The 24,111-nt window shown below is 25.6% G+C and overlaps 1 protein-coding gene and 1 long non-coding RNA gene across 2 annotated transcripts; one reads left to right on the forward strand and one right to left on the reverse strand.

Moving 5' to 3' along the window:
- The first annotated feature begins 248 nt into the window (after positions 1-248).
- LOC113555670 lies at positions 249-23,136 on the forward strand. The gene is made up of 3 exons (XM_026960155.1): positions 249-907; positions 18,365-18,434; positions 20,394-23,136. Exon 3 carries the CDS (start codon positions 20,433-20,435, stop codon positions 22,332-22,334), a length of 1,902 nt encoding a protein of 633 aa, XP_026815956.1. The 5' UTR covers positions 249-907; positions 18,365-18,434; positions 20,394-20,432; the 3' UTR covers positions 22,335-23,136.
- On the reverse strand, positions 11,576-15,698 carry LOC113555671. The gene is made up of 2 exons (XR_003405408.2): positions 15,171-15,698; positions 11,576-12,246 (listed from the first exon to the last, which is right to left on the reverse strand). It is a non-coding gene; the product is annotated as an uncharacterized LOC113555671 (long non-coding RNA).
- Positions 23,137-24,111: the final 975 nt, after the last annotated feature.

Consider the following 24,111-nt stretch of genomic DNA (forward strand, 5'->3'; position numbering starts at 1 on the left):
TTTGATACACGTGCACACGCACATTGCAATGTCGTGTCCTATAATTCGAGTATAAAGTAATTCTACTTATATGACAAACGAGTAGGTAGTGGGGGAATAGACGAAAACTATGCTATAGCCATATTATCGCCATCGTCTTAATCGACGTACGTATTACATAATCTGTAAAATAATATAATGATAATTGATAATATGGCGGCGGTGGCGAAGGCGTCGACGCGTCCCGACGTCGTCGAGACAAACAAACAAGTCTACTCCACGACAGTCCTCACTGCAGCGCTACCACTTATACCATTTTTGTTGGCAAGGTATATTAGTGGTATATGCTCAGCGTCGATTTAGCCAAATGTCGTCGGTAGAAACGTAACGTCCCCGGTGCAAACAATATTATTATTACTACTACTACTACATCTATGGGCGGCGGTGTACAAGCGACGTTTGGAACAAGCTGTTGACGACCTGACACCACCGGTAACCAGACGCTAACCTAAAGACTCACCAGCCACTAATGCACTATCAAAGCGACGTACCTGTATGCGCATTCGCATTCGCCGTTCATCATTCAGCGTTTTTCCGTCATTTTGGAGACATCGTTCTTTGTGCAGCTGCGCTAACACTCAGGTTTTTATTACAAATCGTCCATTTTTTTTTCTACTGTCTCATTGTCACTGGTTCGCTAACCATTTAAGTCATTCTGCGTTTCGAAAGATTTACGTTTCACTCAAATTTTTTATTCAACAACGAACGAGCGAAGAACCGACGGCCGGCTCAATACACGACGTAAATACCGTTTGCGGGATAGTGAAAAGCCGTCGTCGACGACGTTTCATTCGTTTGCTGACATTTCTTGTGACTTCCTCCAATCATCCACTCAACATTCACCTAGAATACTACGCGACCACTACCGGTGAGTGATATTCCTTTATCCTACGTTGTATGTACCGCCATTTTAACAAAAGTAGGTACGTCAAAGACGTTTTGGCTCGGCGTCTGTTTGCGTTGTGTCACTTTAATATTATGGTTTATGAATGCTGCACGTGTATATTCGCGTGCGCACTTTCAATTATCTTTGATGGGTCGGCCAAATCGTTGGCCAGACGTTTTATTAAAACGCATTCCGACGGCCGCCGCCGACATATTTAGTATGAGTTTTTATGTGCGTGCGTGCACCCTCCCCCCCTCCCTCCCGCGCATACAAATCGATCATTTGTCGATATTGTGTCTTGGTAGTTTGTCACCATTCCCACTCTGTATTAATTGTAAGATCTAATGACTTGAGTCACTTTTAATGTTAAAACATTTATGTGTGTTTTGTACCCTCAACCAGTTTGGTTATGATCGAACTTAGACTGTACGTGTAATATGGTTGCCCATCCAACAATTGTTAAGATTGTTAACTTTGCTTGTGATCTAACATGTTGAGTTAACTAATATGTTTTAGAAATAATATGCTTGAATGGCAGTATATTTATCATAGTAAAAGTTGAAATGTTATGCCTCTAAATTGATTATAATATAATTTTACTATGTTTGATTCAATAATATTTATGATCATAACAAAAGGTGTGTAGCGCTGAACTGTTAACATTGTATGTGCCTAAAACTGAAATAATTGTTGCCACAATCAAATAGCGCCATATTTATTCTGTATTCAATGTTTTCATTATTTCTAATAATATTATAATATTTATTATATTTTTTGATAATGAAATTAATATGGAAACTTCTCATGATGAGATGCTTTTCAATGTATGTGTTAATACTATGTGCGTTCCATTTATTTACTTCAAAGAGTTATAATTTGTATTTAATATGTTAACATTATGAAAGTAAAAGTAGTTATAATTCCGCAGTTAAAAATTTCTGGTATGTATAAGAAACTTTATCAGTAAAAAAGTGAGGACTTAAGCATATCTTAAGTCACCATTTTCTTGGTTGGAAACAATATAAATAAGCCAATGTTATGTTTATGTTTTATCTTTGGCCATTTTTGCAACCAAAATTTATTTTATTCAGTCTCAAATCTAATATAATAAATAATTTAGTACTTATGTTATATGATAGCATTAAAACCAAAGACCTCAAATTTATAGTTTGACTCGGTCTATGCTACTAACATTTGCATTATTTAGATTAAATGATAATTCATGCACATAGTAATATATGTACTTTTTTTTTATCACTACATATTGAAGTATTGTCACTGGGCACCCCCTTCACTCACACCACCCTGTCTTGTAAATACATATAAAAATTGCTTATTGTTAAAGAATTATTACAAATTGTACATTATATTCTTTTCTAATAAAAAATAAAAAAATCACTACATGGGACCAAACTGTTTTAACATTGCTTAGTAATATATGTACCTATAGGTATAGTTTCTACTACCACCAGCACAGTCTATCGCAGAATCATTTTTAATTCACTGTGCTTGTCTATATTGCACGCAGTTGAAATCTATGAGTACTTGCTTTCTACTTTTTTACTATAGTTTAAGCAGTTTTATTTACCAATAAAAATTCAAGTATCCTTGAATCCATAACCTTTTTAACATTATCATATAAACATATTAATTAATGTTGAACTTAGGGTGTTGGCATTATATAGATATTTGTAATCCAATACAACTGATACCATTTTTAACCGCCATATCATATCATCTCTTCTCATTGTTTATCTTCGCTATATCAGCATAAAAGTGTATGTTTTGTGAAGATAGGAATTACCGTATCTATTAATTATCGATTATAAAAATCTTTATTAAACTTGGTAATTTCTCAGTTCTAAAATGTTAACAGCCACTATTTGTGTGTCACTATAGTTGTTCAAGAAAAATTTGATTGAAAGTTAATTTATGCTAACTAGTATACTAGCGCTCATGGTGGATAATTTTTGTTGCTGATTTTATGTTATAATTTTCATTAAATCAAACTAACAACTAAAATAAAATTCCAATATTCATAAAAATATTTTAATTATATATACATTTGGACTTAAGTATGACCTACAACATCAGAAAAGGAAACCTAAATTATATTTTCGACAGATTTCGATTTTTTTTATTATTATTATAACCTTAAAATGATAAATGTTATGAAATAATATTTCAAAAATATTACTGTCTCAAACTAGAATATATTTTTTAAAATAATTATTATCTAATTATTTTTCTAATTAAGGTACTTGAATTTTCATTAAAGTTATTGTGTATTAATATTTATAGTCAAGAACTTTAAACTAATTTATACTAAATCACTTAGAACAAACTCCTTTCAAGTAGTTTATTTAGATCAATAATTTTTAATCATTCTATTAACTTAGTGTCTTGTTTTGGTTACCTAAGTTTTACAAAACCCCTTATTTCAATAAATATTTAATAATACTTTTACGTTTATAGAAGGTATTTGTATAGCTGTCATCTACTTGATGATGAATGCCAACATAACCGCGAGTAAGAAAAATGTCTGGTAACTGTAATTTTTATTTATTTATTTCATATTTATTTGCAAATTGTACCATAAAATGGTAAAGTAACCCCATACTTATCCCCAAGCTCCTCCAACAAATGGTCTACTGATATTGTATGTTTTCTTTTGAAGTTATCATTGTATAATATACTAAATTTAAGCAAACAAAAATATTGTTGCACAGTTGAGCTTTTTTATGTCTCTAGTATGGATATACATTACTTCTAATAGAATGTTTAATAGCCATACACAACAGGGCTGTATGCCTCCTCCCCCAATTGCCAATATTAGTATAATATTAAAATCTAACTTACCAATTAATAAATGAAAATTGTTGAATAGTTAAAAAAAATAATACGGGCTTGGCTGTACATGTTTATAACTCATGTGTTACCTATGATCTATTCAGTTACATTATTAAAAAAACTTTATTTTGAGTATAGTAAATATTGATTATAACAAAAATACAAGGTTTTTTTTACTATAATCACTACTTAAAAATATTAAAACAAAATAATGCACATAAACTTAAATCTTAATTTAAAAAAATTATTAATTATATGGTATTATGTATTTTTAATGGTTATCATATTTTTTTTCTAGTTTATGTATTATTCATTTATTTATTTACATTCTACTTGATTTTCTAATGAGCTTCAACTAACTCAGATATTTGAATTGAGCACATTTCCACATTTACAAACTTACTGTGTACCTGCTTAAATATTCTTAAATGCATCTTTAATGATGATGATGATTCCTAAGATAACATTAAATACATGTGAATTGGATGATATTAAGATTAAAGTCTTTAGAGAAAAACCTGTATCAATACTTATTAATATTCATAGATTAATTAAATTATTTTTTCCAAATATATCATACATATTTCACTCATCTGAATAGTGAACAATCTTCTCTATAGAAATGTGTCTATAGCTACAAAATATATTTAAAAAAAATATGACTTACAACATTCATAAGTAAATAATTCATATATTGTCATATTATATGCTTTAATCAAATAAATTATCATTTAATAACCAGTTAGTAATTTGTTTTTTTTTTGTAAATTCCTTTTTTACTCTAGCATATTCTTATTAACTAATAATTAAACTAAAGTTCACGTAAGTTTACTAACTGAAATACATTTGTGCACATAACAAAATGAATAAGTTATAGATATTACATAATGCAATAAAACTATACTCAACAAATTTGTAAATGCATGAACTTCCAAGCCTTAGTCATAATGATATTTACTGTATGTATTATTATAAATTATTATTGTTTATAGATTGTCACCAACGTAATTTATTACTTTAAATTAGCTACAAACTTTTAGTAAAATATTATTATTTTTATTTATTTTTGAAAAGCTACAAAAATTAACTAATTTAATATAGTTAGTAATTAGTTGTAGAGCCCAAATTAAGGGGCTACCGTACCAATATTTATTTTTTAATAAGTAATTAGTAGTTAAATTAAAATTAAACATGCTTATTAAATAAAAAAAAAAATGATAATATTAAAAATCTATTTTGTCAATGCACAGGAAATATTCTTTATAAAGCATAGAATATCATTGTTCCTGTATTATGTGCTAGATTTATTTTATTTATTATTCAAGAAGATAAAGGGCCCCACTGAACATATTTATCATGTATCAATAATAACAAAAATAATCTAACTAATTTTAGTAAACCATCCTTTACATTTATTATGAGTCTGTCTATATTTTGTTCTTGTTGTAGGCAAAGTGTAATTTGTTTTTTTTAGAATCTTAAAATAATTGCTATGTTTAATTTCTAATGTATTATAAATTTTTGGACTGATATATAAGTATGTGGATTTTGTTAATTTTTTGTGCATAGTTGGTACTTTGATATTAGATATTTGTCGAGTATTATCTTCATGTTCAATTTTAAAAGTTAGGTTTTTAACTGAAGCTTTATAAAATAATTTTTTTACTGGCAGTACATTCATATCATTATATAAGCATTTTGTGTGGTATCTCAAGTCTTTTTTTAGAATAAATTTTAGTGTTTTATTTTGTATTTTTTCATATGGATCAATGGTTGTTTCATATGTACCTCTGCATATAGAATACCATAATTAATTATAGATTCTATTAATGCTTGATACACTGCTCTATTTTTCTTAGTTTATTTGTTTTATGTAGTCATTCCATTTAAGAATAACACATTTTTATACCTAAATATTTACAGTTTTTTAACTATTTTTACAAAGGTTTAGCATGTACATACATTTTGATTTAAACACTCATTCTTTTATATACTTAGACTTGTTTTATTTGGTTGATTCAAATTAATTATATATAATTAATTAATTAGATAGTTAGAGAAAACAAATATTGGTGTGATAGCCCCTTAATTTGTAAAAACTTTTGTGATAAAATATTATTCTTAAAATTTAAAATACATATAAAGTATATTGAACATGTAAAAACTATGAACAATAATAGAATGCAGTTTTAAAACTTAACCATATTTTTATGTTGCTCTTTAAACTTAAAATATAAAAAATAAAAAGTTTAAATTCTTACTGTAATACACGCTTATTTGTTGATGGTTACTAGTTTAGAGTTTACACCTTATTTATTTGTATTTAGAACTCGTTTAGTAATGCAGCTTTAGGGTATTAGTTTGAATTTGAAAACATTATTGTTTAATTAAATAAAATACTAGGATAGTTAGGTTAAAAAACCCGGTATACTTAATAGTTAATAACAAAATAACAAAATGTATGGTTTAAATTGTATCTTAGATGTGCTAAAAAATTGGACTTGTATAATTATTATTATTATAACTGTATAAAATGTATAAAAAAAAAACTAGAACAAGAGCGCATCAGGCGGCGTACGAAAAACTGTATTCACATTGTCGATGGCTGTCTAACAATGACAGAGTAAATAGACTGCCAGGGATGAGAGGGTCCGAACGTTGTTTCATGATTCATTTGAATGCGCCAAAATGGTACACACTTATTTGGTACAAACTATAAGTATATTACTTATTTTAAATTGTAAACTTGTCAAATACCACATGACACCCAATAAACAAACATAGAAGAACTAAATAGAATAAAGAAAAACTCTCTGTAGCATAATGTATAAGTTAGAGAAGACAAATTGGTAAGGCATCTACTGTGTCTTAATGAAAAACATCATAAGAGATGAATAAAGCAAAATCATAAAAGGAAACTCAAAGATGGATTACATGAACCAAACCACAATAGACATGAATAAAAATAATAACAAAGAATTTAAGTAAAAGTTAAAATAAGAGAAGCATACCAACACCATTCAAACAATTGATGGCAAAACAGAACTCAAGTATTACATAATTTAAGTGACCTAACTTTACAATGATAGTATGTCTGAAGAATTATGGCTGATAACTGCAAACTTAGCCCAATACTATATTTTTAATACTATAACTACTGTCAAAAATATCTGATATGAAGCCATAAAAAACCCTGCATTATACCAGTGGTGTACTATGATGCAAAAATTTAATATTAGTTATTATTACTATAAAATAGATATTTGAGAGAAAATGGTAAGAAATGTGTAGTTATAGATTTAAATAAAAAAAAAAAGTGAAGAATATGAAACACGGAAAATATAGCTTATGGTTTGTAGTGCCTAGGAGTAATTACATTATTTTCTACTGTCAACAATTATATGTTTAATAATATTGTTATGTAGTCAATTTTTTTTAGTAAACTTGAATATATTGCAGAAAAGGCTACTGATGAAAAGAAATTCTTCCATCAACATTTTGATGTATTAAATAATTTAATTGTATAACCTATACTCTATTTAGAATAAAAATACATTGGCGTATCACTACTGACCTATGTGTGTGGTCTATTGCTATAAGTCTTGTTGTATTATTATTCTAAAAAAAGAGTAAAGTATTATTTTGTTTGTAAATATTTTTTTTTTTTTTTTTTACAATTATTTTAGCATTATTTTTTGAAATGTTGTGTTATTTAACTTTGCTTTAGCGTTTCTTTAAATTTACTTTATAAATTACATTAGTAATTACTCATTTTATAATTTATAGTCTAGATGTTTTATACTGTTAAGTTGTTGGTATGGTTTGTATATTTTTAGAATGTTCAAAAGATAGCAATATAATATTATTAAGTTTTCCTAAAGAAAAAATATATGTATACCTTAGCACTTTATATATAAGATAATTAGTAATAATAACAAAGTTAAGTTTAAAATTTATGGATGCATATTTAAAGAATATTTAAATACATAATATTTCCATTTTATATATGATTGTGCTATTTTGTATCTAGATTATTTGTAAGATAATTTTAATGTAGGGTGATTTAAAAATAAAAAATAATTTCCTTTTTAATTATTGTTTTATAAAACAATAGTTGTTTGTACAGACAGAACATTAAACTTATATGATTATATATAAGTATAGTCTTGTATAAATGTATGTAGTAGGCTTGGTTTTCAACATGAATGAAACTGTGGTATAAACAATGTATTAGCATTTAAAAAATGAGGTGAAAATTTTTTATAAATCCATTTCAAAACAAGTCATTGCGTTAAATATGGGTTTGTTAATCAATAACATTATATTGATTTGCTTTGTAATTTAATCAAGTATAATTGTATTTATATTAGAATATAATATATTATTAACTATTAAAATTGTGGACATGAAATATTTAATAAGTATTTATGTACTATTGAAGTTCAAATAATGAGTACCCTTGTAGTTAGGTATTAAGATACATTATAAGCTATTGTGTAACCAAAATAAACAATTACCCGATTACTTAGTTGCTCTATAAGTTAAGATAGGTAAGGTATGGATTTCAAGCATTATTATTTGTGTAGTGTATATAGGGAAACAACTTTAAGAAAAATAACAACACAATCCTTTCTTCTAATTATATTTAAATTTTTAAGGGAGTTTTTTTAACATTTTAAAATGCGCAAATAATTTAGAATGGTCGAAACTTGTTTTAAAGTTAAATTAAAAATATTTGATTGTTATCAGATAATATTATTACTATAAATCTGATAATAAGTAAATTTACACTGCATAACAAAATTAAATTTGTTCTTAAGGATTCTTTAGGATATTTAATTTACTATTTTGAGTGTGAAAGGTTTGTCATTAAAATAAAAATATCAAAATTATGTGTTGCGTTGAATGAATAATCACAATTTCTTTTAAATTATTGAGTGGTGTTACATTCAGTGTCTATTAGGTATCAAAATATTTTTAAAATGGCTAAATAATCGTACTACACCAATCAATATAGTTGGAGCATCTTTAAAGCGTGTTAATCTGAAAACGATAATTCTAAATTTATTGTAGGGTGTCTGCCAATCATTATTAATACAATATACTGCAACGTGACTTCAAAACATATTTTAAAAATTTGCGTGATTTTATAAGAATGATAAAAGTCGTAAACATTTCGAATTTTAAATATCTTGGTTCTCATAAAAATATGCATACTTTACTAAGACTATAATGTAAAAATTGAAAGTTTTTCTTCTATGTAGAACTTGGTTTGAGATGATTAAATTTTTCTGATTTAATTAATAATTTATTGCTTTAAGTTAGAAAAAAAAAAGCTTTTTGCAAATTTACATTACCGTGTATAGATATTGTAGTTTATGACTTCCACACGTACCTTCTCATTAATAATTTTAGTCTACGATGATATGAGGTTCTTTCATAAGTCAATTGCAAGTAACTTAGCAAAATATATATCACATTATATCTGCGACGTACAAAAAAATCTTATCTAATCTGCATTGTTGTGAAGATATATTATTAAATCACTGAATAATTCCATGTAGGAGAAAAATTTGTTACACAACATAAACATACTCATAAAAAAATTGAATAAAAATTCCATGGAAAAACTAGTTTCTGTACAGCAGTTTAACTGTTCGAAACAATAAAAAAAATGAAGACCTGGCACTTATTTGGACAACTGCATTGGGTCTTCTGAATAAATTTTTTTTTATCTTAATCATGGAAGAAAAAGCTTGTAGTAATTTCCTCTCCAAATTTTCCGGGTCAAACACAAGAGAATAGACACTCCTCTCATAAGCTATCCACGAGTTACCAATTTTTTTTTGTCTTTGATAGTTAAATGAGACGAGGCGTGGATAAACGAAAATAAAAGGGTAGGGTTATAAATTAAGGTCAACTTTAGTTGGGATGGCAATGAACGGGCTAGTAAAGAGGGGGGATCATTCGAATGTGCACGCACAATATTCCGTATTATAATCGTCTGGACCAGATGATTATGTACGAGACACAAAATGAAAAATTGCCGTTCTTTTCCAGTACAACTCTCTGCCCAGTGATATTATTCGTTTCTATTGCATAGTTGGAGAGTTCGTGGCTAGTCTTTCATAATAATCAACGATTGAAGACAGAATATTTATCCGATGGTTGAATTCATACCACGGTATATGTTTATGGCCGCTAACGTTACCAATAGATAATATTTTCAGCAGCTTGCATGTTTAAAATGGCTAGGAACGCATATATTATTGAGCCATGTTTGGTAGTTGCGCTTATAACCACTTCTACATGCTAGCGCTAGTAGCGGTTCATATGAATCGGACATCTTTATGTTAGGATTATAGGTCAATGAATGATATAAGTAACATGGTAAAATCCCAAACCGTACGAAATTGGTGAGTTTGTGCACACGTCACTTACCAATTTTGTCATTGAAGTATTATTATTATAATTATATGCTACGATACATACCTTCCTTATGTCATAAGTCGATGGGCAAACCATATTATTTATAGCCGCGTGAATGATCAAAGATGGCACATGACATCTCTTAGTGTTTTTTTCATTTATACAAATATTCCCAAAACATTTTATCATGAGTGAAGTATTCACTTCTATATAGATATGCATTATTATGCAAAATAAAATGTTAATTGAGAAACACTACTTAAAAAATGTTGCATAATTACAGTTTATACTGTTTATAATTATTTAGGACGAACGCCTGTTTTTGATTTTTATATTTAATAGAATTGTCAATTGAATTAATTAATGTATTTATTTTTAATGAAATTTGAATATTTTTACAAAAAAATTGAGAGGGGCCTCATTACAAAAATTTTACTATAGTCATAATATTATATATAATAAATAAAATATACTTCTAATCTAACCTACCTATGGATATATACAAAGTATATTTCAATAGTTATGATCATATATATACATAGGCGCCTTGTACATGGGTGCCCAGGGGCTCAGGCACTCATAAGAATATTAGATTTTACGGAGATATTGTATTGACCTAAGTCCCATCTCCCAAATTATGCATTTATGTATATACAGAAGGTTGTTTATTATTAATGATAATTAATGAAAAAATAGTAATTTAGAGAAAAATAATTAGTTGTTATAAATGCATTAGTATATATGTATCTTAAATTAATAAATTGCATTATAATCAACTTAGTGCAGTAGCATATTTAATAAATAAATAAATATTTATATGCTACTCATTAGTAACTGTTATCATTTAATTGATTATTTTAATTATTTGTATAATATTATTTCAACTAAAAATAATAACGTAATGTTTTGTATTATCATTGTTTAATTATTGTGAATAAAAGTTAAAACATTATTTTTTTAAATTAGTTGATAATTCAACATTTTTATGTTTAACAAAACAATTAAGACTGTGCTTAAGATTCAAACATCAATTATAATGCTGATTTAAATCTAAATCGTAAGGTAAGTTGTTAATTTTTATATTAAAATTATAGTGTTAAGAAAAATACTTTATTTTTTTAAGATGTATAAATAATTTACAATTTTTAAATACTCATAACTTGCTTTAAAATTAAAATAGATCAGCGATTCTTAATCTTCTTATATTTGCTTGCGTACTACCTACACAGTTTGAAAATTTTTACATACCACCTGACCATTTTTTTTACTTATTAATTATGTATACGTTTATATTACATGTATAAAATTGTATTTTATTAGGAATTACAAAATGACGGGAATTAAGTATTTAATATACAAAAAGAAATTAAATTAAATATGTACAGTTATTATTATTTATTATTATGATTACAAACGACCTTCACACCACCAAATAAACCAAATAATATTTAATGTTAATAATGATTCAATCCAATTTTTTTTATAAAGGAAGTTTTCTTCAAGTACCTTCTATGAGCTTTCCGCGAACATTAGTGGCACTAAGTTGAGAAGCGCTGCCCTAGATAATGTTCTTAATTTTAAATTTTATAAGAAGTCATTTCACTATTTTCACTCTAATTTGAGAAATTAATATGGTTATGGTCATAATAATGAATGTGAAATTTGCTGTGTTGCGTGTGGGTTAAAGAGAGATAACAAATACTATGCTAACATTTTCTGAAGAAGAAAAATTCACACTATTTTTGGTACAATTTAAGCTTTTAATATATTTTTTATGGGAACAGTCACTTATTTACCTATCTTACAAAACACCCTTTTTTCACTTGTTTTTTAATGTAATATTTATTATAAATATTGTAATAAAAACATTAATTTATACTTACTAATATTTACTTTTTTTTAGAGAGAGAGAAAGAATCAACTTGTCTTTTCAAAATTCCACGATTAACAATAGCACTAATATTGAATACAAAATTATTAATTAAGAACAGGACTGGTTGGAAACAAATAATTTGAAATACTTTAACAACATACAAAAATCACTGCAAACAAATATGTAAACAAGATTAATACAACCATACTTAGAAGAAAAGTAAATGGGTTTTAAAAGTACAGAAAAATACAAATGACAAAAACAAATTGAAAAACAATTGACAAAGAAGAAAAAACTATTATTAGAAATTATATGAATTCATATTCTAAAATGTAATCAGTAATCACACTATTTTAGTAAAATTAAAAAGGAATTTATTGTTGAATATCAATTATTATTAAATAAATAAACCAAATGGAAAATCTCAATCAACAGATGGCCACTAAGGATTTTTTATACCTCGCAAAATGACATAAATACTTGGGTATAAATTATTTTAAATAAAAATGAAGTTACGATTTTAATGCAAGATGTTTTAGCTACAAATTTCAAAGAAAAACCATCAATAATGTAGAAAACTAAGAAATAGATTTTTCTCATGATTTCAAGTCTACATACATTAAAAAATCAAAAAATAAAAAAGATATTGTATCAAAATAAACATATAAAATAAGTAAATTATTATTGTATGCATTTGAAAAATGGCTAAAATATATTTTACATTAATGTATTAACTTAAAAAAGTAAATTTGTAGGGAATAAAATTACTTTTAAATTTATTTAAATGTTTTAAATTACTTTTACATTTTATATTTTAAGTATAATATAAATTTAATGATAATATTACATGGAGAACTTTTTGTTCTACAAATATAAAACAATAGATTAATTTTTTTAACTTTTGTGATTTGCCACACTAATGTTTTGATATTGTCATAAATATAACACTTAAAATAAAGATATAAATATAATTTACTATGCTTTTTAGAACATTTAATTATAATGTATGTGTCTAAATCTATATAAAATTTATTTATTTACTTTAAATAACATTTTTTGTAAGTACAATAATTAAAATTTATAAAAATATTTTTATACTAACTTTGTTATTATTTTAGATGATATGATGTAGTATTAAAAATTTATTTTTCAATCGGTTATTTTAATTGAAAATAATTATTATTAAAACATACAAATAGTATGGATAATTTTAAGTCATATTTATTCATGTAACCTTAATGTAACCATTATTTATAATTGCCAGACCTTAAAAATAGTTAATATAGTTAATGTGTAAAGTTAGCAATGTTAGATATAAATATACTATTAATATCAATAATATTATTATTTATAAAATTATAATAAATTGTAATAATATTAAATTTGTTAGTATTCATTTTTATTTATCAGTGAATAATTGATAATCTATTATCAAAAAAGTATCTCAAAGAAACGAAGTTTGGTTATAACCTCATTTGTTTATTGCTATCGATATTTAAGGAACTTGACTTGCCTATTATAAATTTTCAAAACATTTATAACCTTTATTAATTTTTTTTTTTACTGAATATATATATATTTAAATTATTTAAATACAATATTATGTAAAGTGTTATTATAATATAATGTAATAAAGAAAATGTTGTATACATTCATTACATTATTACTATTATATAATATTAACTAACAATTTTTATTGTAATATGATCAGTGATAACTAAAGTTTGTTTCAAGACCACCTTAATGATATTTATCAAGACCCAACAATAACTCAATTGCTTTAAATATGCCCCATGTTAAACAATCGTTCTTAGTATTTAACACGTTGACTGCCATGCGGCCGACGGTGGCCACATAAATATTTATCATGGGTACGCTAAGGACATTATTCAGTGTCATTATAAATTTGTACTCGTTTATATACTATTGAGTTTGAAAAAAAAAAATGTTAAAATTATGTTTATTACATCAAAAAATTGCAATTATTCCCGCTACGCCACAGCACATTTTCTAGATCATTATTGTAGTGCCATAGAAAAGTTAATAATGTAAATCTAAATTAATTTATGGCAGTCCGCAGCCGTATGACCTCCTACTAATGATATAGTGCGGCAGCCGGCGGTCTAAAAATTATCAATACCTAATTTAACCTAATTTTACGGACACCGGCGGCCACATGGCAGAAAACATGTTAAAAATGTATTGACAAATAAAGGTCACAATTTTATTTAAGATAAATTAGAAATGCGTTAAGTTATTCATTTTAAAATTTGTGATATTAATCATTGAAATGTTGTTGCACATTTTTTGTGTAATTGCATATTATATGGCTAGTGGCGATTTATCCCGAAAATGGGCCTGTGTGCAAAACTAAAAAAATGCCAATAGGTATTTTTTTTTACTTTTTTGTACATAACTGTATTTATTTAATTTTTTTTTTTTTGTGGGGGATGTTGAGCAATGATGAGGCCCCTCAAACCGACAGCCTGTGGCATTGCACACATCGCACACATGTATGACACATTTTGATAATTTTTGGTGCATAAAACTTCACACTATATATTATAATATTATAAAAACTGATAATTATTACTGAAATACAATGCTATTATATATTATTATTTTGAATTTTTTTTAAGTATTTTGTGGCTTTATTATAGACAACTAGACAAGTAATTAGTAGATTCTTATTTGGCTGAATTTAGTAATTTAGGCTATCTTGAGCTAAATTATGATATTTGTTTTTATTACCTTACATAATATTAAATATGGTTTATTTTAAATGTTTACATAGTTTTATTTTAGCAATAAAAATTGAAATGGTTATATTGGTTATAAGGTTATTTTGGGATTTTAATAGACAAGTACCAAACATAAAAATGTAATTTTTATTTTTATTATTAATATTATGTTTTACTTATTCTTTTTTATGCAATCAATTTAAAAGTTTCATAGCTGTTATTATATTTATAAGATTAATTAAATTGTATCTGTGTGATGTTGGGCATTTATTTTTATTTTTTATTTCCAAACCATCAATATTTCTACACTTATTTATTATAAAAATATATAGGTTACTGACATAATGATTACCTCTTACTTAAATATTTGTCACAAATGAAATGTCGTGTTATGCATCCTTTTTAATTCATTATTTCATGTCTTCTCCATCGAACTAACCTTTCCTAGTTATGAACTAGTATGTTTGACAATTGGTGAATTTAATTCGATTTTTTTAAAAACCATTTTTCGTGTTTGCATTATAATAGTTTAAGTTTAAATGACAAAGTTCATAAATTTAAATCACACTCCAACGCATACTTTGCAGCAGATGAATCAAATAAAACGTGGTTTTCTGAAATAATAAAAAAAGATTAAATGTACTCTGTTGTCTTACCTGTTTAATTGCGTAATGTCGATGATTTTAAACTCGTCGGTCGTTAGTTTTTTTTTTCGTAACCAATTGGCTGATGGCTGTATTGAATAGTTTTGGGCGTGTGGCTAACTTTGAACGATTTGATTTTTAAAAACACGTAAACGTTTAAAATGTGTGTTCCTTTGTCGTTGGGTCATTCATCTCGTTTTCGGGAGGGTTGGGGGGGAGGTTGTTAATGTCGGATGCGCGTCACTTCACACTTGGGTTAATGCTTTCCTCCATATTGTAGAAATTATTCTTGCCCCATGGAGGAAAAATAATATCGGTGTGTGTTCAACATTATCAAAAACCAAAGTCAAGGTTGCCAACACATATAAATATTCCGAAGTTTGATTGTAACGTACATGTACATACACCGATTTCAATGATATGTATTCAGTTGCTTTGGCTCTCCTGAGCATTCCATCTTTGTAACATGTTATGTTGATAAGCTAATGATGATAACGTATTCAACGATTATTCACCGTCTTCACTTTCATCGGCTCTGTTCGTTCTGTTGTATCGCTGGCAAATAATATTATATTGCCGTCGTATACGGTATTACGATAAAATGTCATACCATATCGACGATGTATGTCTCTCTCCTCCACGTTTACATTCCCGGCAACACGATAAAGTAAATTTCCTCGATCATGTCCACTACTCGTCTAGGAGTACTTAAGTTGACCCTTATTAACGGTTTCAGATTTTCCCTGGTTTATTTCAAAAGTACTTGATAGCCGACTACGCATTTCTACAGTTTGAAAATACCGACATCGATATTTCTTTTTCAACGGACAAAAGTTTAAAAAAAATACAGTGACAATCCGAAAAGCTTACTGACATTGTTTAAATATTATGCTTATAAACAGTGGCCTTTCAAATTAAAAAAAAAAAAAAAATGGTTAAATTACCTACGCTGTATAGGTACACTAACATGGGTGGAACTACGGCCTGGACCCAGGCTAATTGGCTCGTATTAATGTTTACATTTGCTAAGAATATATTATTTTAAATGTAATAAAATAAACTAAGTATAAATACGAAAAAAAATTAAGAAATTAATTGTACATAATAAATACAATAGTTTAAATGTTTAAAATATATTTAGTATCTGTATTTCACATGTAAGATTGGTAAAAATGATACAATTTTAGATTTATAAGTTTAAAACTTATAATTACTTATGTTATACATTTGTATTGTAATAAAAAAACATTGGTGTTTCCTATCGCCCTTCACTCTTTCCTTTGGGTACGATAGGTGCAAAATGACTCACATGAATGGCCCAGTCTAATGAAAATGTCTAATTCCGTCTATGTACACTAATAGGTACATGTATAAATAACCTACTGTTATTTTACTGTGTACGTTGAAAAATACTTCATTTCAATTACTAGAAGCTGAATTGACATTTTCCCAAAATGCCAAAAATCTGTTGATCTACTAATAAGACATTGATCGAAAAATATCATTTATTACCAATTGAGCAAATTGTATTTTCCCGATATCGTTGATGGCATATTTTCGGGTTTCAAACTCTTAAATTTAGATTTTTCAAGTTTGTTGCAATTTTTTAATTTTTTTTTTTAGGCGTACCTATTTACTAGATGCAGCTTAAATAAGTATGCATTCTCTTCTGATCTAATTTTTTAATTTCATAGACTATTGTTAATAATAATTTTTAGGTATATAGTAAATTGGTATAAAATGTATTAATGCTAAATATTAATTTGAATAAATAATTCATTAATGACTAGTTGATTTTTGGTATAACAAATTAGTTAGTCATTTGAAGACTGATTGTAACAAAAGCCTAATGTACTTAGCCATTTAAAAATCATAATTCCTTTTGAAAAATACACATATAAGAACTGTCAAAATAAAAAATTTCTTATTTTATATTTTCACGAGGTGTATAATATGATTCATACCATGATGATTATCGTTTTTACAATTTTAATAACATATATATATATATATATTTATATTTAATTTGAAGTAATTTAAATCTACACTTAATAGGTACTATTTTGAAGACGTCTCGTACCTGCATGCGTTATATTACTAACACATACCATACCAGATTATACGTTCAGTAATTCCAGTTTTATGTTTTTAGCATAAATATTAGAGTGAAATTACCTATTATCAAATTTAAAGATAAGTACATTGCCTGTGTTCTCTCATCGATTTTTTAGAATACTTCAATTTTTGAGTGATTAACAAGCATTTTAAAATATTAATATTTTACATACTCGTAACTTGCTTAAAAATTAAAATATTGTAAAATACCGAAGAGAGAACACAGATAATATTCTTACCATAAACTTTGATGATAGGTAATTTTACTCTAATACGTACTTAACCTAAATACACAAAATTGAAAATGTTGGACGTATATTTTGGTATGGTGTACAATGTGCATTAGTAAGACGGAGACAACGCGTGAATTTTAATATAAGAACGTGTATTTTTTTTATATATACCTAGGTATATTTTATTACTATTACTAAATCGATAAATAGATTGCTACCTATATTATAATGTTTTTTTCTTCTTAGGTACCTATTGAGTTTTTCTATACAATATTTTATATTATCTATAGCTCTTAATGATAAACCATAAAATGTAACCGTCTTAAACATCAGATGCGTTGAGAAATTCTTATTTAGACATTTTTCTATTCTTTGTAAAATGTAGAAGATACCTATATTATATTGACTGTTTTAAGGTCGATACCTATGAAATTTAAGAATATTTTTAACAAGTATATATTTAACTTATTTAAGGAATAATTAAACATAGATGATATAAGTATATTTATTTATTTTTGTTTAAAATTACTAATTAAAAATTTTTTATTTTATAGGTATATCAGGCTGGATTAAGTGATCAACGTCTCAATTAACTTTAAAACATAAATTCCTTAAAATTTAAATGTAAGTTATTTACAAATTTATATTTTAATTTATTTATAATTAAGTTTCTCAACAAAACATTAAGTAAAAATAATTACTAGTAGCTTGTTTTGTTTAATTTTTCTAAGTTGTTAGACTATTTCAATGTAAAAGTACATTATAAATAATAGATATTCTAAAATATTTGTAGCCTTGATTTTTATCAATTGAATATTTAATTATTATTAACTTTAATCAGAATATCTTAAAAGTGGACTGTTATATGCTTGTAATTAATTTTCTAGATTAAACAATTTTTATTTTTCATTTTTGTAATAGTCTACATTTTTTTCTCAAATTTATCAGTGACAAGTTATTCAGGCATACATAAAAATAAAAATAACAACACAATAATTATTTTAACTTATTCAAAAATTACAAAAATGATTTAATAATTTCTAAATTTTCCTTTTTACCTTGTCTATTAACTTACAATCCTTGAAAAATCAAGTCTTATATATTTAATTTGTATGTTAAATAGGTATCTACCCATTATTTTGAATGTCATATTTATATACATATTTATACTACAGTATTTTATAATAAATCATTTTTTTTTTCAAAAATATTTTCATTTATCTAGTGTATTATAATATTCAAAATCCAGTGAGTTCCATCTAATGTGATCACTGGTTTATAGAATCAACCATTTATTGGAATTATAATTGAAAATCCCAAACCAGATCTTATGTTACTAATGTTATAGTAACTTTTTATTAGAATCACCAAGTACCAGATAATTGAATCATTATTTAAAAACATTCTTATCGTTTTAATGGTATTTCAAAATTTCACTAAAAAGAAACAAGAAATGTTTTGAAAAAGTTAAAAGGAGTTATTCAAAAATATGTCGAAAATCATACTTTTCAGTTGTTCCAAAAGTTATAGTTATTATAATAAAATACATTATTATTGATTTAATTTTAAATAACTAAAAATCATGTATGTATTATATTAACTGAATATGGATTTTAATTTCAGGCTAATATGAAAATGAAATTAGTAGTTTCTCAAGTATAAATAGGTACAATCAAAAGATAGATTCTTTACTTTATTTTAAATTTATTTTATTTTAATCTGATCTAATTTTAAATATAAATATAAATATAAACTTATCAATAAAAAAAACTATTTAAGAAATATACTCATGTCAGCAAATTCTCAAAAATCATATTTTTTTAAAAGTTAATACATTCCAAATTAATTTAATCAAAAAATATTGATATTTTTAAAAGATTCTAAATATCAACTACTGGACTTAATAAATCTTTTTTATTATCAAAATTGTTCTTATAATCAGATTCACAAATTGACTATTTTGAATTTATCCGAAAAAATTCTAATCAAATTTTAAATTTTTTATTTTCAGTACTATAAAATAAACAAAAAAAAAAATATTAAATTATACATGTACTGTCAGGGTATTTTAATGATATGAAAAAATTGAAAATATTGATTAGAACAAAAGTTATTCCAAAAGTCAGTTTTATCTGTTACACCTTGTACATAACAATTTGTATGTATATTATACATTTGCTATAACATTTTAAAATTTATTTTCTAAAAATACATAGATAAATTGTAAAACTTTATTTCAATTTTTATATGATTAAATCCCTAAGAATTTTGTTTTTAAGTATTATTTAATAATTTTGATTTTTTTAAAAATAGTATACAAAATAAATAATGCAAATTCAACAATAATATAATGATTTTATAAAAAAAGTATTCAAATTAAATTTTTTTTCTAGTTCTATTCAATTTTCATACATACCTATTCGTTTTAGGTACTTAATTTTTTGCTCAATATTACCTATGTGATTGTTGTAGCTTTATAACTTATCATAAAATAACTACCTTAAAAATTTATATTTATTATACTTACCATATTATAGTCTTATAATATTAAATTAGTTATTTGTGTTTTTGTTTTTGTTTTAGACTTATCTGGCCATAAACATTTCTAATTATAAATTTGAAATGAATAAAAAAGAAGGTATTATGAATGGTGAGTTCTCATCAAATAATTCAAATATTAATCTTAATAGTTTAAGTGAAGAAAACTCATGTGTGACAATTGACTTAACAGAAGATCATGAGCCAATAGTTGATAACAGCCCTGAAAACTATATTCAAGAGATAAATGTTGAAGAAGTGTATATCGACGAATTAATTGTTGAAAAAATAAATTTAAGAAAATATACAAAAAAACAAAGGGCCAAAAACCCAGAAGATTTTTTTATAAATAGCCTTGGAGGTTTTAAATATATATTAAAAAAAACTTCTGATCTCAGGAACAATATTTCATCATATAGTAAAATGAAAAACTTTAATAGCCTTGATACAATGCTGCTAAAAAATAAATTAAATCCCTCTACATGTGCAGATGAATCTACTTCCCTTGAATACCATGAAGATGAGCCACTTTATGAGATAAGTTGTGTTGATGAATCAGATACCAATAAAGAAGTTGAATCTAACACAGTGGTAATTTTTTCAAAGAGGATTCATGAGGAGGAAAGTAGTTTTTATGGTGAAACATCAAGAAACATCAAACGTCAGAGAAACTTAAATAGAGTAGAAGAAGAAAGTAACTCTATTTCATCATTTAATGAAACTGATACAGATGATGTACTTTATTCAATCATAAATATTGAAAATGAAGTCTTAAATCACGAAGAAGAATATAATATGGATAGATTTGTTGACTATAATTATACATCTGAAACTGAAAGAGCAGCTAATGATAAACATGTTTTAATGCAGGTTGATAATTTTATAAATGATAGTCAAGATACAGATGAAATAGATAATTGTATAAATGATGGTCAAAATATGAATGAAAAAGATAAAAATGTTATGAATAATGTTAAAGGCATAGACAAAAACCTTCCTATATTTTCAGTTGACGACGACGATGATGATGAGTATGCAGAAATCAACAAACCTAAGCAAAGTAAAATATTTGAAGCTTATCATTTAAATGTAATACATTATATTGAATCGGATCGTCAAGATATAATATTTCCAGGCTACAGTAAAGAGATTTTCACAGAATTATTCAATTTTATTACTAACAAAACAATAACTGATAAATTACATTCTGATCGATGTTGTTCTTGTACAATGGGAGATTTAATAAATGTATTTTTTCCAAAATTATGGATTAATGATATGTTAATTGAACATTATTTTAGACTTTTGGTCAAAAATTGTAAAGATGAATTAATAGTGAGCTTAGATTCATTATTTATTATTATTTTTAAAGCGAAAGGGTTTGAAGTAGCTACCAATTCAATAAAAGGCCCAATAAAAAATGTACTTGATTGTGATAAGGTTATAATTCCCACACACGTGCAGGGTAATCACTGGGCCTTCACTTTAGTGGAAATTAAGAAACTTAAAATAACTTATTACGATAGCATAAAATCAAGTACTTATCAAAATGAAATGACTTCATTAGTTACTTATTTGAATGAGGCATACGATAAACATAAGAAGCCGGGAGATAAAGAAAGTGTTTCATGGTCATTATTCTATGGGGACTGCCCGTCGCAGACTAATGATTATGATTGTGGAGTATTTGCATGTACAAATGCCAGACATGCTGTATTAGGAAAAAAAGTAAAATACACTCAGGAAGATGCTCCACTCTTGAGACACAGAATCACATATGAGATTATACATGATGTATTGTTACCTACTGTGAGTACTCCAGATACTGAGGATACTCCAGATATTAAGGTTACTCTATATACTGTAAATACTCCAAATACTGTGTATACTTCAGATACTGCGGATACTCCAGATACTAAGGATACTCCAGATACTGTGGATACTTTAGATACTGCGGATTCTCTAGATACTGTGGATACTCCATAATTCTTTTTTACAGAATTTTCATCAAAATTCTTACAATAATAATTAATTAAGTTAAGTTTGTATTGTTTATAAAAATGTAATATATTGTGTTATATTAATTATAATGTTCACTTGAATTGTACCCAATAAGACAAATACAAGTCAGAGTAATAGTCTTTTTTTACTTGTGTAAATATATCCGTATAGCTTTCAACCAATATCAATCTTACTTCCAATAGTTTATTGTCATATAATAATATATATACATTGTGACATTGACTATATTTAAATTTAAATTTTAACAGTCGGTAGAAGATGACCAGTTCCATTTTGTTTTTGTAATATAAATTTGATAGTTCTTAGTCTTAAGATAACCATCGACATAAATTCTGAGACTGAATAATATTTTTAACACACTAATGCAAGTGCCTCTTGAGCTTTTTAGTCTGAAGACACTTATCATCATTATCTAGTCGAACGATTATATTTAATATCGATCGATTGAATTGTTTTATTTTTCATTTTTGTTAAATATATTTTGTATCATTCCGTAACATTTAGCTTATACTATCTGTCTATTATTAATGTTATGTATTGTATGACTACAGTTATTTTGCATATTATATGAACAAGTTTGTTCCATTTTAATGTCTCAAATTTTTTATAGTAGTCTTCTATGCTGCTAACTACATAATTATAATTTTATTTTTTATTTATCATACTTATTTGTTGACCATTTTTTTTTTTTTGTTTGTACTGACTTCATGAATATCTTAGATAACTCATGTAATTTATTTTATTATATTTTATGAAATTTTTTAGTACAAAAAAAAAAATTTAGTTTAAGAGTTTTTTAGTATATATATTTATGTATGTAATTATACAATTTTTATTTAATCTTGTATGATCCATTAGTTTTAATTACTTATTATATTTCTATAAGCTACTATATTAATTCATCAGTTGTATTTATAATTATAAATATAATTATTATTATTAAGAAAAATTAAAAAATCAAAAAAAAATTATGTTTAGTTAGTATAAAAAATCAAAATAATATGTTATAGTAATTGGTTTATTTCTTTTTTAAACATTATGTAAGTAATTAAAAGTAAAATTTAAGTTTTAGAAGATAATTGTTTATAACCTCTTGTGTCGTACTTATATTATAATTTGATTGCACTAAAATGTGTTTAAATATTTATGTTATATTTATAGTAATGCTAAAATGTAGTTTCAATTCAGAAAAAAAATAAAGAAACACTCTTAAAAGAGTAACCAAAATATGTGGATATTTAACTAATTTTAAAGGAATCCTCATGATACCAATATATCATACGATATATTGATATATAATATACTATTATAATATAATAATGCTAGTTTATAAGTAATATTAAATATTCTATTCTCACAGTTACTGTATTTACATAATAAAAAATCTTATAAGTTTGTGAACCACCCTTTACAAATAAATTAAATATTTTTATCACATAGTCTTATTAAATATTAAATTATAGGTACCATTAGAAATATCATCACTGAATAAGTAAATAACAAATGTACAAAGTATCAAGATAAAATATAATTCACATCTATGCAATATTTACACTAAAATAATATTTAATTATACTAATAACTATAAAAATTATTTTCAATAAATATATAACCCATTAAGAGACGATTTGACCTACAATAAATAGTATAAAACGCCCCTCCAAACAGATTATCGGCCAAAGCGTTTTTAATATCCACTTGTGTAGTTTTTATATGTCTTACATTCGGTAATTTTTATTAC

The sequence above is a fragment of the Rhopalosiphum maidis genome, chromosome 3, assembly GCF_003676215.2.
Source record: "Rhopalosiphum maidis isolate BTI-1 chromosome 3, ASM367621v3, whole genome shotgun sequence".
Lineage (NCBI taxonomy): Eukaryota > Metazoa > Arthropoda > Insecta > Hemiptera > Aphididae > Rhopalosiphum > Rhopalosiphum maidis.